The 19,094-nt window shown below is 43.6% G+C and overlaps 1 protein-coding gene across 2 annotated transcripts in view; it reads left to right on the top strand.

Moving 5' to 3' along the window:
- Window positions 1-1,541: 1,541 nt before the first annotated feature.
- Window positions 1,542-19,094, top strand: part of CNKSR3 (CNKSR family member 3) — a 62,664-nt gene continuing 45,111 nt past the window's right edge. For both annotated transcript variants that reach the window (XM_074818802.1, XM_074818801.1), the window contains exon 1: window positions 1,542-1,671. In XM_074818802.1, the coding sequence (XP_074674903.1) occupies window positions 1,620-1,671 (52 nt within the window). In that variant the 5' untranslated portion in view covers window positions 1,542-1,619. The remainder of the gene's footprint in view (window positions 1,672-19,094) is intronic.

The following is a 19,094-nucleotide window of genomic DNA, read 5'->3' as shown; positions in this document are numbered from 1 at the left end:
GTCATGGCAGAGTTCACTCTGCTCTTCCTCACTGAGGAAGAGGAGCAGCAAGACCTTCGTGCATGTTACAAAAGGGCTTTGGGCTGGAGTTTGCTGCTGAACCAGCAAATGTGATACACACAATAAAAATACCTGATTTCTCCACGTCTCCTTGCTGCTTCATTAATGGAAAAGTGGTTGTAGGCTAAGTCATGTGTTCGGTAGTAAGGAATGGTGGGGGTCTGTATGCTGGGCACACAGTTTTGGAGGTCAGCGCTTAAACATCTGAGTAGAGGCTGACACTCACTAGGGGCTTACATGGGCTTCAGGAGGTGGCCAGGACACAAGTGACACATTTCCTCCTAGAAAAGTGAGCCTGAGGTACAGCACATAGCTTAATGTAGCTCCCAAATGATGGTGGTAAAACAGAAGTAATCTATTATGGTGAAATGGCCTCCACACCCAAGGACTCTTTTAAGTTCAGGATTCAGAAACAAAAAACCCAAATGCCAATACTGGGACAAGCGCAGCTGAAGGCGGTCTGTAGCTGCTGCTAAGATTGCCACGGGGCCATGACTCACACAGAGTTGCCACTGAAGTGGGGTGAAAAGCCCGGCCACCGCTCCACCCTGTGGGCAAGTTGCCACTCCCGGGGCAGGATGCCAGTCGGCTCCCGAATTGCCACCTTTCTGCCTGCCAGGCCTCCCCCGTGCAACCTGCGGCCAGGGGAAATGTCCCGTACGTCCACCGCTCCCCCCCTTTCCTCACTGTGGCATCACTAGACACAGCCACCGCAGCGGTGGGCCTTCCTTCCCTTGCGTACATGGAAATCCTGAGCCTCCAAAATATGCTCATTTAAAAAGAAAAAATTGCATTAATCACCGAGTACAAATTAAGCAATGCTAATATGACAGGAGTGCATGTGAGCGGTCGCGATTGCTGTTTCTAGTAATAATTATTGTTTCTGTTCACTTGCTCTCTGCCTGGATTCTCTAAATTTTCCAGGCTGGTCTTCACACCTAGGAGAGCTAAAACTGCACCTTGGCTTTAAAGAAATGTGAGATTTGTGTCACCACATGTTCCCAAGAGCGGTGCCTTTCAGACATGACACACTTGAGGAGTCTGGTGGCATGGTCTCAGCCACCACGCTGCTTCAGAGTGTCCTTTCTGCACAGATTTATACCCAACAAAGTCAAAGCTGGATGTGACTTACGGACAGTAATGAAATTAAAATGTTAGGCGAAGTGTCTGGTTAATTCATGTTTTTGGGACTTTACAGGCTACCAGTGTCGGGCAGGGGGAGCAGGCAGAGTCTGAACGGTGACAGGCGTTTAAAAGCATTGTCCCCACATGCCCACGCCTCCCCTTTCCCCTTCCCGGGAGAAACCGAAGGGACCCCACCAAGTTTCTCCTCAGCACTTTTCGTTACGGCCGTAACGGCGCCGCCCGGCCCGGCCCGGCCCAGGCCAGCACCTGAGGGCGGAGCGGCAGCGGGGCGGGCCAGGCCGCGGCCGGCGGGAGGAGCCAGGCCGCGGGGAGGGGGCGGCCCGGAGCGGCGCTGCCGGGATGGGAGTTTGAGAGGAGGCGAGTCCGCGTCCGGAGGAGCCCGGTTGCGGTCTCCTGGGGGGCTTGAGCCCGCCATGGAGCCGGTGACCAGGTGGAGCCCGAAGCAAGTGGTGGATTGGACCAAGGGTAAGAGGGCGCCGGGCCCGGCCGGGTTTGCGCCGCGGGAACTTCCCGGTGCCGGGCTTACGGGGGGGGGACGACACCCGCCCGCCGCCCCTGCGGCTTCTCTTTCCCCGGAGCCGGGCTCTTTCGGCGGGGCGGCCGCGTGGCCGGCGTGGCGAGCGGGGCCACGGCCAGCCCCGGCGCCGTGGCCGCCCCGCCGGCTGAGCTCCGGGACTGCCCCGACGCGCTGTTGGGAGTTGGCGGTTTACCGCTCCCTCCCGACTTGTCTCCTTACCTGTTAGTGCACTTGTGCGTACTTGGCGTTGTGGGGTTTAGGGTTTTTTGGTTGGGTTTTTTTTTGGACGTGGGGAAGGGAGGAGGTGAGCTCTGCACCGGGCTGTGTGAGGGTGGCTGGCTCGGGGTACGTGTATCTGCAGTGGGGACTCCCCGGGGCACGGTCCCCTTCTGTGGTCGTGCTGGCCAGTCTGCTTGCACAGAGATAGTAATTGTTCTCATTCGGGCAGGTAGTTAATCCATGTAAATTAACTTCTAGCTTCTCAAGCAAAACCCACACACTAGTCGCAAAAACGTCAGTTTTGTAAGTTAAGCAAAAACTTAATAAACTAGCTCAAGTAAGCAAGAACTCTTAATCCTGTTTAATGGTGATGGGGATTAAAACGCTGGGCTCCCGCTCAGAGAGTTGAATAGCGGCCCTTCGTCCGTCTGTCCAGCCATCCATAGAATCGTAGAATAACCATTGGGTTGGAAGGGACCTTAAAGATCATCCCTCCCTGCCTCCCACCCCTCATCTCTCGTGTGTGTGCTTATTTCTCTCCCTTATAAAAACTTCCTGCTCTGCTTCGAGGGTCGTTCACGACGTTGGCAGAGCTGTGGGAAATCTCAGCGGGACTGATGGATGAAGGAGGCCTTTGGGAAGCCTGTCCCTGCATCCAGCTCCGGGAAGCACTTTGGTGGGAGGGAGAAGGTGGGGAAAAAGTGGGTGCTGGGTCGTGGGCTGTGCCCGCGAGGTGCCCCCTTCCCGCCGTGGGGTACCTTTGCAGTGCTGGGTGTCTTTGGGTTTTTCTTTGGAGGCAGATTAAAGCTCAGTTTTGTCAACTCTGGTTGGACGCTGTGCCTGCTTTGTGAATACCGACTGGGATATTGCTCTCACAGTTCCCACTCTACGGGGAATAAATCAAAAGGGAAAAAAGCTATGAGTTAGGTGAGGGATTTATGACTCATGAAATGTACTTCTCTTTTCTTGTAGGACTGTGTTTTAGTGTGATTGTCTTTTGTTACATGAATTATTTTCACAGGCTTTGCTGGAGTTGAAGTTGATGTGAAGTTAGGAATGTTTTCAGAGGTGAAAGTTTCCCTGGATTAGAAGGGGCATTTACTTACAGCAGCCATTACTCCTCTGTCTCAGGACCATAATGCTGATTAGACTGCGTGCCTGTGGTCAGCGCTTGGCAGGAGTTCGGCTCAAGACTGAGGCAAATTTGGAAAGCAGGCTGATGTTTTCATAGAGCGGGAGATGGATACTGCCGGCCCTCCTGAGCGTGAACATGTGCATGAGGGGGCCGGTGCCAGTGAGGGATGGTCCAAGCAGCCTTTGTGAGAAGAGGATTCCATACAAACGTGCTGTGAAGTTATGCGTTAACATATAAATAACTTCCACTGAAAGATGTCTTTTTTTTTTTTTTTTTTTTTCCCCTGATTGGTATTGGTTTAAACAGCAGTGTATTGTTCCAATTGCAATAGGCTTTTTGCTTTGGCATGTGGAATATTTATGTAATGCTTTTCCCTCATCGTGTTTTTTCTCTTGGGCACTGAAAGTTTGTTACCTTGCCAGATTAAAGAGTAAACCTGCTAATCTTTTAAAAGGCTTTATTATACTTAAGCATGCTTGGCTTGCTTTCTTGCATAATTTATTTTACTCGCAGGTTCCTTGAACAGGTAACTCTTTAGCTGGACTCTCAATTAGTGTTATGCAGAGTAATTTGAGGGCTGGCTGTAATTGGGAGGTGGATCTTCTGACTAATGCAAACACGTGTCCTTTGAAATGCAAAGGAATAAATTAAAGACTGCTGGTGACTTTTGTTTCTGCTGTTGTTTTTCAGTTTCTAGGTAAGCTTTTGACCTCTTTGGTGCACAGCGTCATTTTATGTCACTCCCTGCATGACAAGACTGTAATAAAGAAATGAGATGTGAAAAATTTTTCTTTATGGTTACGCTTTCATCTCTGCACGTTAAAATAGACATGGTAATAGCTAGCTAACTGCCTTGTTAGCACAATGTTTCATACCTTATTTTTAATCTGAAATGGTTATGTACTGTGTAGTTCACAGCCACTGGATTTTATGTTTGACCGAAGACCAATATTCTGTATTTTACCTTATGGAATATTATATTTAATTCTCAACATTAGTTTTATAAAACAAGTGATTGGAGGGGAGTTTATGTCATTTCTTCTCTTACACGTACCATCCAGGAAGGGTGATACGTGATTGTCGCTGAACTGGTCAAGCTCTGGGAGAAAGTATTTGGCTGGTGATATCTGCTGCCTGTAGTTAGTGCTGTGGTGCCATAGAGATGTATTCTAGAAGAATGACATAAATAACTGTGGTGGGAGATGCCAACTCTCAGTGGGGAGATTGGTTTTGCAGATAATGATTCATGCTTATCATACAACAATAAAAACATCTTGGAAAAATGTAGAGAGAAGCAGAAATAAGTGGTCTGATTTAATCCATTTTAATGTTCAGTGTAAAACTGAGAATATTTCTCCAGGAACCTCTTTTTTTTTTTTTTTTTTCTTCCAAATGTTTTTATAATCAAACACCCATAAATTGATATATTTTTTTAAAATAACTTTTCCAAACCAAAAGCAGCATGGAAATTGCCCCCTGTTCCATGAAACAAACCTTAAAAAGCAAAGTCCAACAGTAAGCTGTATGACCACTGCTGGACAGTTAGCTTATTTGCTCTTGGTGAATTTGCCTTTGTTTTTTTAAAGTGGCTTTTGAACTAACTTTTTTTTTTTAGCAAGGTAACTTTTTTCCTGAAGAATTTTGTTCTATGATATTTTTTTTTTTTTCCACTCCTGGGTAAATACTATAAACAGTATGTATCTAGAATTTAAAATAGAACCTATTAAGAATTAGTAAGCCGAACATGATTTTTGTAGTCAGGTTTTAAATAAAGAGCTCTGTTCGTTGTTACCAACAACAGCTGATACAAAATGCAGTTGCTTGTCTTCTCTTGCTAATTCAGACTAGAATGCCACTATTTTTTGCAAACAAGGGTGTTTTTTCTGGCAGAGTGTGCTGTACTGTCGGTAGCAGACTGTGTAGCTAATAAGAGTTGGTCTAGTTAAACCAAAGCTGCTGAGGAAGAGTTGCACTCTTACTTGCTAGCAGTTTTCTGGGTACGCAAAGCATTTCTCTAGCTTTGACCAAGGATGTGATCACTTTTTAGTTAGGGCATTAATGTTTGAAAACTCTCTGATATTTTTATAAGCACCTCCTTGCTTTCTGTCTGGAAGGAAGTGATGGTGTAGTTACAGGTTTCTCTTACAGCATGACACAAATTCAAATAGGATTTAGGGGCCACTGCCATGAAAAGCTACTACGTTGGCTAGGGTGCTATGTTGATTTGACATCTGGCTGAGTGGATGTGGAGTTTATGCTCTTTGAATGGTATACCTGTACTGTTTTCCTGGCTATACTGGGAAGACTTCTTTGTTTTTGTTGTTTTTTGTGAGTTGATTCTTGTTGGGGTATAAACTAACATCTGGATGGTGTTGTGGTTGACCTGCGGTCTTGCTCCTGTGAAGGCTAAGATGATTACGGGCTCAAAGTCCTCACCTGTATCTAACAGCAGTCCCTCATGTGACTGAATTCCCCCAGAGCTCCTCAAGAGGGATTCCTGGAGTTAGGTTATTGTAGGACAGGTTGTGGAAGTTGTAGCACATCTGCAGTACACTGCTGGTGTGATTGTGGGCTTGTAGTTTTCTGGGATATCCTGAGTGCAGAAGCCAGCAAGAACCTGTTTAGTTCCATAGGATTGTGCACATGGAGAAATATCCAGCATAAAAGTGACTTAATTTTGCTGACATAGCAACAGTTTGAAGGAAACGGAATCATCTGATGATGTGGAGAAGCTTTCTCTGGTCTCAGAAGCCCCTGGCCACTGAAGACCCTGTAGCTAAGGTCATTCATTAAAAGATGTGAGGGGGAGGACGGCTGTATATGGAATAGAGGTTCCTGTGTGAGTAATGACACTGTCTTTTTAGAAAACATCTATGTGCCTCCTCTTTGTTTGCTGTAGCCTGATCTGTCTCTTCCCCCTGCCCTCAGGCCTCACATACTTAACGTGAGTTGTGACTTCAAGCCAAATTTTACACGGTAGGTAAAGACAGTTTGATGTGCTTGTGGTTAGAAGCCTTCGTTGTTGTGAGGCTCCATTACAATTTGGCCTTTGTCGTTGTAGGTGTAGACTCAGCTAGCTGGGGATCACATGTCTGCTTTGCTCTCTTTATTGCGCTCCAGGTTTGGTTATTCCCTTCCTCAGTAGTTCAGCGGTATCACTTATTCCTGTGCCTCTTATATCATGAAATACTCTGATTTCCATTCCTGGTAAAGCTTTTGGGCAACTATATTTATTTATAGGTATGCCTGGGAGAAGAGGGAGAAATATACTAATTTATTAATAGTTAGCAATTAATTGTGAGGGCCTGGTGTTCTTTTTTTGGAGCTATCTTGCTTACCCAGGGCGATTTCAACAAGGTCACTTATGTTAACTGTGTGTGCTGGGAGCTGTAAACCATAGCTGGATTTTAGAAACAATTATGGGTGATGCATAGCACTGGAGTTATTTTTTTAGCCTTTCTTTTCTTTTTAGGTACTCTCAAGTGAATGCTGTTGTGTTCAAATTATTTGGGAAAATCTAACACGAAGAAACCCCTGGTTATTTTTTGAGACAGAGTATTTTGCTCTCAGTGGAGAAGAGAGCTGCCCACAACTGGGGCTGCAGAAGAATCTCTTTCCTCTGTTTACTTAGTTACTTTAAAAATACTTGTATTGAGTATTTGTTAAACAGATCAGAAAATGACATTGAATAACCACTCTTTGCCTATCTCATCTGAAATTCTGAGTAGAGCTGGCCCATAATGTTTTACAAGCAAAGGATAAATATACTAAATACATCTATTTGTATGTATTTGTGGGTTGAAACAAAGTAAAAAGTTGCATAATGAGTTAGTACTGCTGCAGTCTTAAAATTATTCATTCGTTGTTGCTAAGATCAGTCAATGTGTATGAAAAAAATAAACCAAAGTTGGCCTCTGTTCATGTGTTTAGATCCCGTTTTCCTGTGTTTTGCCGTGTTGCACTTTCTTGAGCTGCTTGTGGGTTCTGTGAGTTTTATTTTTTTACTCCCCCTCCCCCCCATCTTTTCATGTTCACAGTCAGCTCTGTTTATTTGCCATTAAGTTGCTGTTCAAACTATTTTAACCAAACATCAGAAAGTCTAGAAGTTGAATGCTGTCAGTGTAATGTCTGGAAAAGCAACACTTTAAATGCTAAAATCACAATGGGCATTAGCGGAAAGTTGATTGTAACCTTTGTAGAGGCATGTAGTGAAACTGACAATGAATTTTAGGTCTACAAGGTGTATTTAGGTAGTACCTGAACATAGGTAGTAGCGTTAAGAGCGAAGATGCTTACTTAGTATTAACCAACTAGAGATGTAAGGTGGTATTAAGATAAATTTCTTCTAACTGCTCAGTAGAAGGTGCAGAGATTGGCCGGGGTCAGCTGCTTTTTTCCTTCTTTAAAGCTTTTCCTTGAGTGGCAGGAAGTCATTTGTATCTGTTGTTGGAGACTTCTGCAGGAAAAGCCTCATTTTGATGAGGCTGTGTGTCAGATTTTCGTTAACTCCTGTTATGTGTTCGTTCCTTGCACTTCTGCCTGGGAACCCAAGTTTTCAGCATGTAAATCCTCTTGGCCAAGGCTCATGCCTTTGTTTGTACACTGTCTAGCACTGCAAGAGCTAAGGGAAGACAAAATACAGGGCACTGGATAAAATGTGTGTTGAAATTTGTCATGATGTTTTACTTTAAGTAAAAGACCACGACAGAAGGCTGTTATCCAACACATGCTACTAGATGAATTGCAGTTATGAGTGATGCATGCGTACAGCCTGTCAGCAAGTATTCAAAAGTATGTGGGGTTTTTTGGGTGGTGTTTGTTCTTTCCTTTTGATTTCTTAAACGTAAACTTCTGGCTTGCCTTGTTTAAGTCATGGTCTAACAGATGAGCTCCTTCCAGGCACGTCATACAGACAATGACTAGTGACAGTTAGGGATTGCAGAAGAGGTGATGAGACTGCTCAGTTTTCAGTTTGCTGCCTTGTTTTAGGACAAGATTTTTACTTACAGGGAAGCTTCACAAAGAAGGTATGTTAATGAATAAGTCCAAACAGTGCCTCTGTGGATTAAATGGAAAAAGTTGATTACCATTGCATTTTTTCCATAAAAGTGATGATATTGGTCTTAATTTGTATCTCACATTTTCTTAACGATGTGGCACAGTCAGGTCTCACTTCCCAAGAGAGATGGTGTTTCTGCAGTGTCTCCTCGCTCAGTCCTGCACATACCTCAGTTATGTAAGTCCTGTCAAAAGGAGGAGGTAGTGATGTTTTCGTTGGGGAGAGGAAAGGAAGGGTGGACAGGAGTTCATGGAGCTGGGGCCTGTATAGCAACTTCTCATGTATTTGTGGTAGTTCTTCAGGACCCAGCTTCTTGTGTTCATGGGAGTGCTCACAGATTTTAGTGTGTTTGTCCACAGGGCTGCAGTAAGAGATAGGAAATTCAAATAAAAATGTTTGACTGTGTATCTCCATCTGATGTTAGGTGGGGTATACAGTCTTTTTGTCGTTTGGGCTCTCGTTACTAGAGTGTGATGACTTTGGAGTCTGAGGCTATCATTCAGGTCCTGGAGCTGTGCTTCCTTTGCACGAGGAAATTGCCTGTGGATTTCCATATGCCTGCCCCATCTTTTCAGAGCACAAGCAATAATGTTTCACAGCTTGGGGGATCTGTGGGATGTACACTGAGTCAGCCTGATCGGTTTCACTGGCTTTAAACATTCATTACCTATTAAAATAGATATTTATGCTATTATGAAATTTAGATAATTTTCATCAAACATTACACATGCTGGACAAAACCAAACATCTGTGTTTGATTTGGTGGGATCAAATCACTGACCTCTGTAACTTTGGTCTACTGACATGCATTCAGTATCTGGCTAAATTATGTTATAATATTGCATCAGTGCTGAGTTCATGTAGTTTCTTGTATGTGCTTCTCTGATACCCTTTCACATGAAGACAGTTCTTTGCCACTGTAATGACAGAATCTCTTTAGTTTTTTTGACTGTTTCTTATACTAGTAGTTAGGTGTAGGTAAGCAAAGTGCCTGGTGTGCTGTTGCAATCAAAGCTCTGTGGCATAAATGTGATCTTATCTTGCTCCTTGATCAAAGGAGAGAGCTCCATTTAAAACTTAATTGGTGCTCATCAAGGGCTAAGGCTTCTGCTAAAGCAAGTGTTGGTACACGCTTCTAGGCTAATGATCCTGATGTCTCTTGTGTGTGCAAAATGAATGTTGCTTAGGTTGCCATCCTTTTATCATTAATAATATCTTTCCTTATCTCAGAGTCTTGTATTACTGGAATGAAGTTTGCTGGGTGAATGCTTTATGAAAAGCTCTGCAATATGCCCATTTTGTCATTAAATAAAAGATATCTTGTCTGATACAGGTGCTTTCCTAGCCAGAACAGGAGGGAAGTGCTCAAGGTATTGCCTCCTTTGGATATACTACTACTCTAGTGGGCCAGTGAGACAGCCTGGTTAAGGGCTTCTGTTGGACTTTCTAGCTTTGTAGCTTGTAAAAGACCCTTATCTAATAAGAGAGGCTTTCTGCCTTCTCTTGTGATGTTACTGCTATTGCCAGTTCCAGAGACGCTTTGTTCTGAGCTGCAGATCTTGGCAGTACTTCCTTCCTTCTCCTGAACTAGCATTGTGAAAGAGCTGTGTCCTTGCTGTGATGGCCAAAAGGCAACCTTTTGGTGACAGGTGGACATGTAAATAGAAGAATGAAAACCTACCAGTCTTTTTCATCAGGACAGCAATATCATAACTTCAGTGCCTTGAAAATTTAATTTTGAGTTGGCTGCTATCCCACTGCCGCAGGAGTCAGAAAGCTGTACCTGAGCAGGTATCTTGGCACCCTATCGCTGAGAAGACATGTGCTTGGCTATGGGGGTTGGGAGGGAGAAGGGAACAATAGGGGATGAAGGCCCCCCTGCCCGCCCCCCCCCCCCCCCCCCCCCCCCCCCGCCATGTAGGACTTCCCCCGAGGAAGGAGGGCTATCAGAACAAGTTCAGACATGCCTGAAGAATGTGGACTGAAAAACATCTGCAGGGACCAGGGGATGGAGCTGTGCCCAAAGAGTATTGTAGAGGAAAAATGGGAACCTAGTGAAATGCAGATGCCTACTCTGACATGAGTGTGTTGTTTATTTATTTTTTTTTTCCCCCTTTCTTTCCTCCCCTGAATACTTCTAGTGGTGATGTGTATTCACTGCTTCACTTGCCCATCCTTTGCAAGGTGCAGGATTCTTGCTGTTTGTATTCTGTTAGCTTCACCAAACAGAATTTTTAAAGGATTATGGCAAAACATAAAACTTAGTAATTGTTGGCATTCCTAGTGCAAGCTGTAATGGAAACTTTGGAAGAAAGAGGAATGCAAAGATAAATATGCTATAAATTCTGTGTGCTTGTATTTTTTTTTATCTTTAAAATTTGTAGTGTTCCGTGTAGTATTTGGACTTAGGCCGTACTCACCAGAGGATGTAATATTATACCTCTTGTGAAATATAATCCCTGTATAAACATAAAAGCATTGTAGTTATTTCCTTGTATTTAAAAACAGTCCTTTATCTTTTCTGTAACTATACATTCTTCACACTATTTCAGACAGTAACACCAGATAAATAAATCCATATGTGATCGAAACAAGAACTTGGAAATCAAACCTGCCAATAAAATTTTTATTTCTTGCTGGTTTTGGTTGTATCTCACAGTAACACACGTTAGATATCACTGCATTATAAAAAAAGTTAAGAACACCGTTTGGCCTCAGTTATTATTAGGATTTAATGATAATCTTGGAGGAACATGTAATATTGGCCTTTGAGAATAAGATGCGTTGCTGATTCCGGAGGGTAGGTGTGAGTTTAATGCAGCAGTGCCAAAGCTGGAGCATTAAAATGGACTGAGGTGGATGCTGTCCTTCCATAGCAGGTACTCGCTGGCAGTGGGGGCTCTCAGTAGTGGGGGATCTAGTTTTATGGTTGCTTTTATGATAGTTTCATGCTGCTTAAATGTTTTACAGCTTACTTTATTAGAGTATGTGTACCAGACTGATGCTGACTGGTAGGATTTGGCTAGTTGTGGTACTTCTATTCAGACTTCAAAAGTTCGGAAGAAGATGACTGGAGTAGAGCCTTGAGAAACAAAGTCTCTGGGGGCTGATGAAGTGTTCTTGGTACCTTATGCAATTCTTATCTTCATTTAACCTTAATGCATCATTATCACAGTGTTCCTGGTGTTTTGCAGTCTCTATTTTATTCTTTCAGCACCTTCCTCAGTATGAATTTACTGTTATTTTAATTTTAAAGATAGGGAGTTAATGTTGTGAGGAATTTGGGGTGTGACTACGTTACACAGTGCAGGTCCGACTAATCTGAATTAGGCATCTATGTATCTATGTAGTAGAAACAGCATTATCATGATTGTCTTAACTGTTTTCATCCCCTAATGCAGTTACATTGCTTATAAGCTCCTGAAATGTCTGTTTGAGCTACTTCAAATGTCCATTTAGGGTTGTGGAGCATATGGTGAAAGAAAGTGATTTGCCTCTGGTCATACAGTGGGTGGCATTCAAATCAGGGTTAAGACATGATTAATTTAGATGTCTATACTCCTGTTATAGTCACTGGAGCCTAGAGAGTAGCTCAGCAGATCTTGTGCTTGGTGTCTGTTTCAGAGTGAGCTGAATCATGCTCTGGGCTCCATCTAGTACTGAGTAGGTCTTCACTGAGTATCCTGGGAGTTCAAGCATGTCAGTCTCCAACAGGGTCCATCCTATGATGTCCACGGCAGAGGGAGGAAACTTGCAGGTCCCGGCTCAACATTGTAGATACCGGCCTTTCCTCATCGGTGACCTGAGAACTGCCAGGGTGCAGCAGATCCCAACCACAAATGAGAGGGCATGCTCATTTAGAAATGATGTGTATGCTTAAGAAAAGAGATCATTTAGGGTTGTTGGAATACTGCTAGTCACTAGACATCTGATGTACAAAAAAGTTGTTGAATGTAATCAGTGTGATTTGTATGTGGGAGAGCTGTAATTGTGCTATTCAGCACCTGATGAAAAACTTGGTATATTTTAACACAGAGTTCTTGAAGTGTTGCATGTGAGAGTAATAACAGGTGCAAGTGGGATAATAACTGACCTCTTCCTTCTGCTTTGTCTAGCTCCAGTGCAGTGTCTTTAATTGGTGGATTACCTTATAAAGCTACGGGGAAAGATGAGCAGCACCACATGTTACTTCACAAGAAGGCAGCATCTAACAGTTGTAATTGAATCAGGGGTAGCTGATACTTTTTAGATCTTTGTGGTATAATTAGAAACACTTGGAGGAGCCTTCTGGGGCTGCTTTGTATTCTTTCACAGCAGAAACCCTCCTATTTCATGGTGCTAGCTATGATGGGAAACCAGTTGGAAATTGATGTTTTCCATTGATGTTGCTGGAACCAAACCTTTGGTGAAGTAGCTAGTCTTGAGTATTTTGGGAAGCTGTTGAGTAATTTTTTTTCTTCTTAGACCACATCACAATGCCTGGGTTTCAAGCTAGTGGGCATCTTTGGTGTATAAAATTGTCTCTTGAAACAAGGCAATTGACAACTGTACACTGGGATGTGGCCCATAGTACCACTAGCAACACTGTATGTCAGCTTTTCATGTAGTAAGATTAGTACTGGCTTCTCAGAGCAGTGTATTTGGGGAGGAATTCCAGCTCCCAGCAGAGTCAGTCCCATGCTAGGCATGCCTGGAGACTTTTGTTGAGCTGTCATTCACAGAAGTAGTCATTTCCCAGATTGTCAGCTTGTATATATGCTTACAGGTTCTGCTCAAATTAACATGGCTTGGTTGCTGTGGAATACTGAATTGACTGTGTGGTTTCTAACCCATGTATAATTGAGCATAATGCATGTAATTTTATTGTCCAGTATCATCCTCAATTTTTCATGGGTTAAGAGTGTGTTGAAATGATAGTTGGAAACTTAGTTAATTATCTCTTGTGGCTTTACTGAAATATATTTTGCTCTTTAATATTTCCTCCTGTCATTGGGTGTTCTCAAAATTCTGTTAACTTTCGGAAACTAGTTTTCTATTAAGATTTAAACTATTTTCATTCTGCCTGCAGCATCCCCCTAGCAGCCTTTGTTAGCCATATGTATGAGGGCCCTCCCCAGAGATGCTTCTGGCACATAGGAATTATGCGCTCTCTGGAAGCTGCACCAATAAAGCTTTATTCTGTAATGGATCTTTGAAAAAAAAAAAAAAAAACCCAAACCAAACAAAACCAAATTTAGCTGAAATGCTGTGAGTAAGAAGCAAGTAGCCATCAGTTGAATTGCCTGACTTCTGATGGTGCTTTGCTGTGCCTTAAAAGTATCAGGAAGTTTGGAGCTTCAGCAGTGAGTCAGAAATACCTTGTCACTACCCTGCTAAGAGGGTGAATATGCTCATGCTCTTGCCTCTTCATAATCACAAAGAATACTGTATGAGAATGTCAGATGGAGTGGCTGAGATGGATACAGGCTCTTTCCTGCCCTCTTCTGCTCTACTTTATATTTAGTAAGGAGGTAGGGCTCCTAGTCAGGTTGGTGGTATTTTGGACTTGTGTATGATTCAGACAAGATCCCTCAGCTTGCCACCACTGATCTTAGATGCCTTTGGTTTTCTTACAGTTGGGGTGGTTGCACTTGAACTCTGAGGTCTCTGCTATTTTAGGAAGTAGCATCATCACTGCACACCTAGCTAGGGCTGTAAGACAACGTGGAGTAATGAAAAAGTCAGCTAATTGTTTGAAGCAATGGTTTTAGATGTTTAAAGCAATTATGAAAATATGGGGAAGCTGAGAGATTTGGTGATTGACTGCTCAGCTGATAAACCTTGGTTTCTGACACAGTCCTTTCAAAGGAAGCTGAGATGCCTCAGCAATATGCTTTAAAATGCCTATTGTATTGAGTGCCTCCAGGCAGGTGTCTCCTGTCACTGGGACAATATCATCAGTGTGTTTTGCTCCTGCAAAGTTTCTGGGATTTTTTTTTTGTCTAGCTAGATGTGCTGTCTTTTCTTCCCCTCTCTCTACTGTCACTTTTATTGCTTCAAATGACACTGTCCTGCTTGACATCCCTGCCCCTAAGTTGGAGAGATATGGATTTGATGAATGGACCACTTGGTGGATAAGGAATTGGCTGGATGGTCGCACTCCTTTAAAGAGTTGTGGTCAATGGCTCAATGTCCAAGTGGAGAGCAGGGATGAGTGGTGTCGTTCAGGGGTCGGTGTTGGGACCAGTGTTATCTGAAAAGCGGATTCATGCCCGGCGTGCAATAAACCAATCTTAGCACGCTCAGGAGAGATATTGTATTTATTCAGGCCTGGGTGCTCCGTCGACTTTTTCCACAAATCAAGCACCAGTGCTATTCAACATCTTTGTGATATGGACAGTGGGACTGAGTGCACCCTCAGCAGGTTTGCTGATGACGAAGCTGTGTGGTGCAGTTGACACGCTGGAGGGAAGGGATGTGCCATCCAGAGGGACCTGGACAGGCTTGAGAGGTGGGCCTGTGCAAACCTCAGGAAGTTCAACAAGGCCAAGTGTAAGGTCCTGCATGTGGGTCGAGGCAATCCCATGCACAAATACAAGCTGGGTGATGAGTGGATTGAGAGCAGCCCTGCAGAGGAGAACTTGGGGGTACTAGTGGATGACAAACTGAGCCAGCAATGTACTCTTGCGGTTCAGGATGCCAACTGTATCCTGGGCTGCATCAAGAGAAGTGTGGCCAGCAGGTCGAGGCAGGTGATTCTCCCCCTCTACTCCACTCTCGTGAGACCCCACTTGGAGTACTGTGTCCAGCTCTGGCGACCCCAACATAAGAAGGTCACGGACCTGCTTGAGCAGGTCCAGAGGAGGCCACGAAGATGATCAGGGGCCTGAAGCACCTCACTTATGAGGACAGGCTGAGTTGGGGTTGTTCAGCCTGAAGAAGAGAAGGCTCTGGGGAGACCTTATAGCAGCCTTCCAGTACTTAAAGTGGGCCTACAGGAAAGATGGGGAGGGACTCTTTATCAGGAAGGGTAGTGTTAGGATGAGGAGTAATGGTTTTAAACTGAAAAAGAGTAGATTTAGATTAGACATGAGGAAGAAATTCTTTCCTGTGAGGGTGGTGAGGCACTGGAACAGATTGCCCAGAGAAGCTGTGGCTGCCCCCTCCCTGGAAGTGTTCAAGGCCAGGTTGGACGGGGCTTTGAGCAACCTGGTCTAGTGGAAGGTGTCCCTGCCCATGGCAGGGGGGTTGGAACTAGATGATCTTTAAGGTCCCTTCCAACCTAAACCATTCTATGATTCTATGAAATGTATGCTGGCTGCTTTTGCTCTCAGATCTTTGTGGCTAGGCCTTCTCTAGTGTTGTTCTGCACATCTTCCCTCACTCATTGTTGGGAACTCAATGGCTACTTTACCTGAACACCTTTAAGCTTTCTGATCCTTTTCGCATTGCTATGAAGCCCTCTTCAGAGCTGTCAGCTGTGATGGCATCAACCTTCCCAGCCCTTTGTAGGTGAAGGGTGATAACAAGCTAAGTGTAATGGTTGGCTGTCCAACTGGGTGTAGTGTCATTCCTCCTCTTATGTCCCTCTCTCTGTTTCAAGCTCCCTTTGGACAGGGGTTAGGATTTTTGTTTTTTGGTCTTGAGGCTCCTTGTGTGTCCTGGCTCATGGAATGAACTCCAATGCGCTATATAAAATAAAGCAACCAGTTACTTTTAAGAAGCTAGAATTCCTGATGTAAAAATGTTGTGGGGATTTTTAATATGAAGTAATGTATACATCCAAGTAATGACAACATCTCCTAGGAGAATCCATCAGTGACTTCTGGGGATCTGTCCATGATGGAAAGAGGTATGCACTATCAGCATTTTTTTGTTAATGTCATTCAGCTTGCTATGAGGTATTAATGTGATTAGCAGGTGCTGATGGCTGGTGATTCTCATGTGCCTGTACTTATGCCTCCCTGGTGACTGTGAGATTGTAAGGTGCCAGTCATAAATGCTTTGTAACAGTGTAGGAGGTTGTCATCTAAAAGGCTGGCTATCTGGCAACTACATCAGCTGTTGCCTTACAGCAAACTGCTCCCTGACTAGCTCATGGGTGTAACAGTAATCACAGTGTTTGCAAGGGTGCATACACAAAGGAGAGGCAGATGTGAGTAATGGACCTTGCTGCAATCAGCCAAAGCAGTTCCACATGGTGGTGCGAGAAGGCAGCCAAACCAAATTAAAGGGATCACCCTGTTTCTTCTTGGGAACCAAGAGTCAGGCAGTTTTGCAATGTTCCCTCTTGTTTCCACTGTGGGAACGGGCATCAGAGTGTTAATTACCAGAGTTCAAGAAAAGGAGCTCTTGTGACTAATGAGCTACTCCTTCAACCACAAAACCCTTGAAACTTTTAAAAGGCAAGCTCTTAATTGCGTGTTTGAGATGAAGGCCCTAGAGCAGGGGGGTTCTTAGGCCATATTAACCGTGTAAAGTTATCAGGCACACAGGCTTCATGTGCTAGAGACACAAACAGGTAATCTAGAGCATACCGTTACTGCTTTTAGAAAATGAAATGACTTTGTGCTTAACCTGTTGAAGCATAGTATTTATTTTTAGGGCTAGCAAAGGCCTTTTTTACTTGATAAGGAATATAAAAATTGCTCTTAATGCAAAGATGTTGACCTATTTTCCCCATACCTATTAAAGTTGACAAGCTGTGGAGGCAGCCACCTTAGGAAGTATGCCTCAAAGGGGACAGTGCTTTTGTGTTGCCTGTAGTCACTGTGTAATTACTGCGATTAATATTAATATTGCATGTGATTGAATTCTGTACTCATACTTGCCTCCATTTTATTCCTTTGGAAGAGTATTTATCCATGCTGTTGTGAAGATGTTAGCAACAGTAAACCAGATTGACAAAGGCTTGGTGATGGGATGTATGGGCTGATGGAAGTCCAGCTCTGGATAAAGTGAGCTGAAGTTTTGATTTTTATCTTTGAGTGGAATGGGTTTGTTGTTTTTTCTTAAGTTGGGTTGTTGCTTTGCCAGGGAGTTTTGCTATGCAGTTGCCTCTAAAGGCTTCCCTTGCTGGAGGTTTCGGCATGGAGATGGAGAGTGTGTGGCTGGGTGGGGGTTTGGCCTGGCCCCTCTGTCCCAAAGCTCCCCAGGCCTGGCCAGTTCCCCCTCTAGGAAGAGGGTGTGAGCTGCTGCTGTCAGCTCTGGTGTGCAGGTAAATGCATGCTTTTGGTTTCTGTGGCCCTCCTTCCAGCATCTTTCAGCAGGATTAGTATGTGTGTGTGTGTGAGAGGGGGAAACACCAGTTGAAGTCTGCAAATCAAGAGGTTGATGATAGTTTTAAATCTATTAGAATTGAAAACGCTGGGGGTAAAAGAAATGTTAGTCTTATTTCATGTGAGTGGGATGGGATGTCTAGAGAGAGTCACTTCGGCATAAGAAGACTTCTATGTTACCCTGATTATTATATGCCAATAATGCTTTTCTGTGGATTGCTCGTTTTTGAGATACTGCTACTTCTGTCAGTTTAAAATAAATGCTAAGACAGGAAAATAATGCAAAAAAAATTTGTGTGCTTACTGTAGTTGAAGCAGTGTAACTGTTTAAAGGTTAGTTAAATTGTCTCTTGGTTGAATTTCTCAAATGGAAATTTTCAATAGTAATTTCTCATAATCTTTCTTCTTGTGGCTGTACGTCCCTTTATTCCCAGTATTTTCCTGTTATTTGGTCTTCTTTCCCAGGTGGTATTTTGTCACATTGGTTTTACTTGGGTAGGAGCAGCCTCACTGTCTCTTGTCTGTTTTATAACAGTTTTCAGAGGATTTTGCACTTCCTTCCTCAGTAAAGAAGATGCTTATAGAAGTGACCAAGAGCAGCAAATGTTTTGATGAATTGCATTAGTCCTTGGGTGGGGAGCCCTCATTCTTTTCCAGCTAATGATAAGCAGAAGACAGGAGTGCCTGGTAGCCTTTGCGGTGACAGTTTGGAAATAAGTTGGTACTTCACAGCTTTCTGCTTATGACTCTCCATTACTTGTGCAGAGAGCACTGCTGGAAGTTTTGGTAGAGAGAGCGCATGGGGATGGTGCCATGCTCTTGAGTAGCAATCTTGGTTTGGGGATGTGAAGCCAAGACTGCATGAGGAGAGGTATCTGTGTGAGACACTGTTTCTTTGCTGTTATTTTTGGTAACTTCTAAAAATCACTAATGCCTTTAATTTAGAACTGAAACCCTCCTTTGCCTTCCCCTCACCACCCCTTACCTTCCCCCACTGTTCCCTACCCTCTGTAAGACCTAATGATTAACTTGGGTGTACATAAGGTCACTACAGTGCCTGTAAGTGAAGAACAAAGATGAACATCGATCAAACAGGCTTCCATAAATCACTGTCTTAAGTCCATCACCACATAGTTAACAAATAGAAGTACTCTTCAGGATTGAAGAGGATCAATCTGATTGCATGTTCTGTCTCCCCTTATGAAGTAGCACACCGAGGCATTACTTCTGAATTTATGTTTCAAAATACATCCTTGAGCACAGTGAGCAACTTCTCATGATTTGGAAGTTTGAAGATTTGATCACTAGCTGGAGATTGCTACACAGTACTAACTATGCGGCAGATCAACTTGCGGAAGTCCAAGCTGTGGAAATAAGCTCCAGCTTGAAGAGGTTGTTTGATCTCCTTAGGTGGTTTGGAAATAAGGCTCTGTTGTACTTAAGATAAAGTATGCATCCAGGAGGGAGGCTGCTCAGGCAGCTTTAAGTTGTTCAAAGCAAATAACTGTATTTGAATAAAACTTACGATATTTCTGGATCAAATATAATATCTTTTTATTAGTGGACAAACTGCCTCTTCTAAGTTTCCATGACTTTGTTTCATATATTCTTTATACCCATCAGATGGCACTTTTACGAAAATGATGCAACTTTTAAAGATGGGAAGGGGAGGGGGGGAGAGAAAAAAAATAGTAATTTTTT

This window comes from Strix aluco, chromosome 3, assembly GCF_031877795.1.
Source record: "Strix aluco isolate bStrAlu1 chromosome 3, bStrAlu1.hap1, whole genome shotgun sequence".
Taxonomy (NCBI): domain Eukaryota; kingdom Metazoa; phylum Chordata; class Aves; order Strigiformes; family Strigidae; genus Strix; species Strix aluco.
This window is presented reverse-complemented; position numbering and strand designations above follow the sequence as displayed.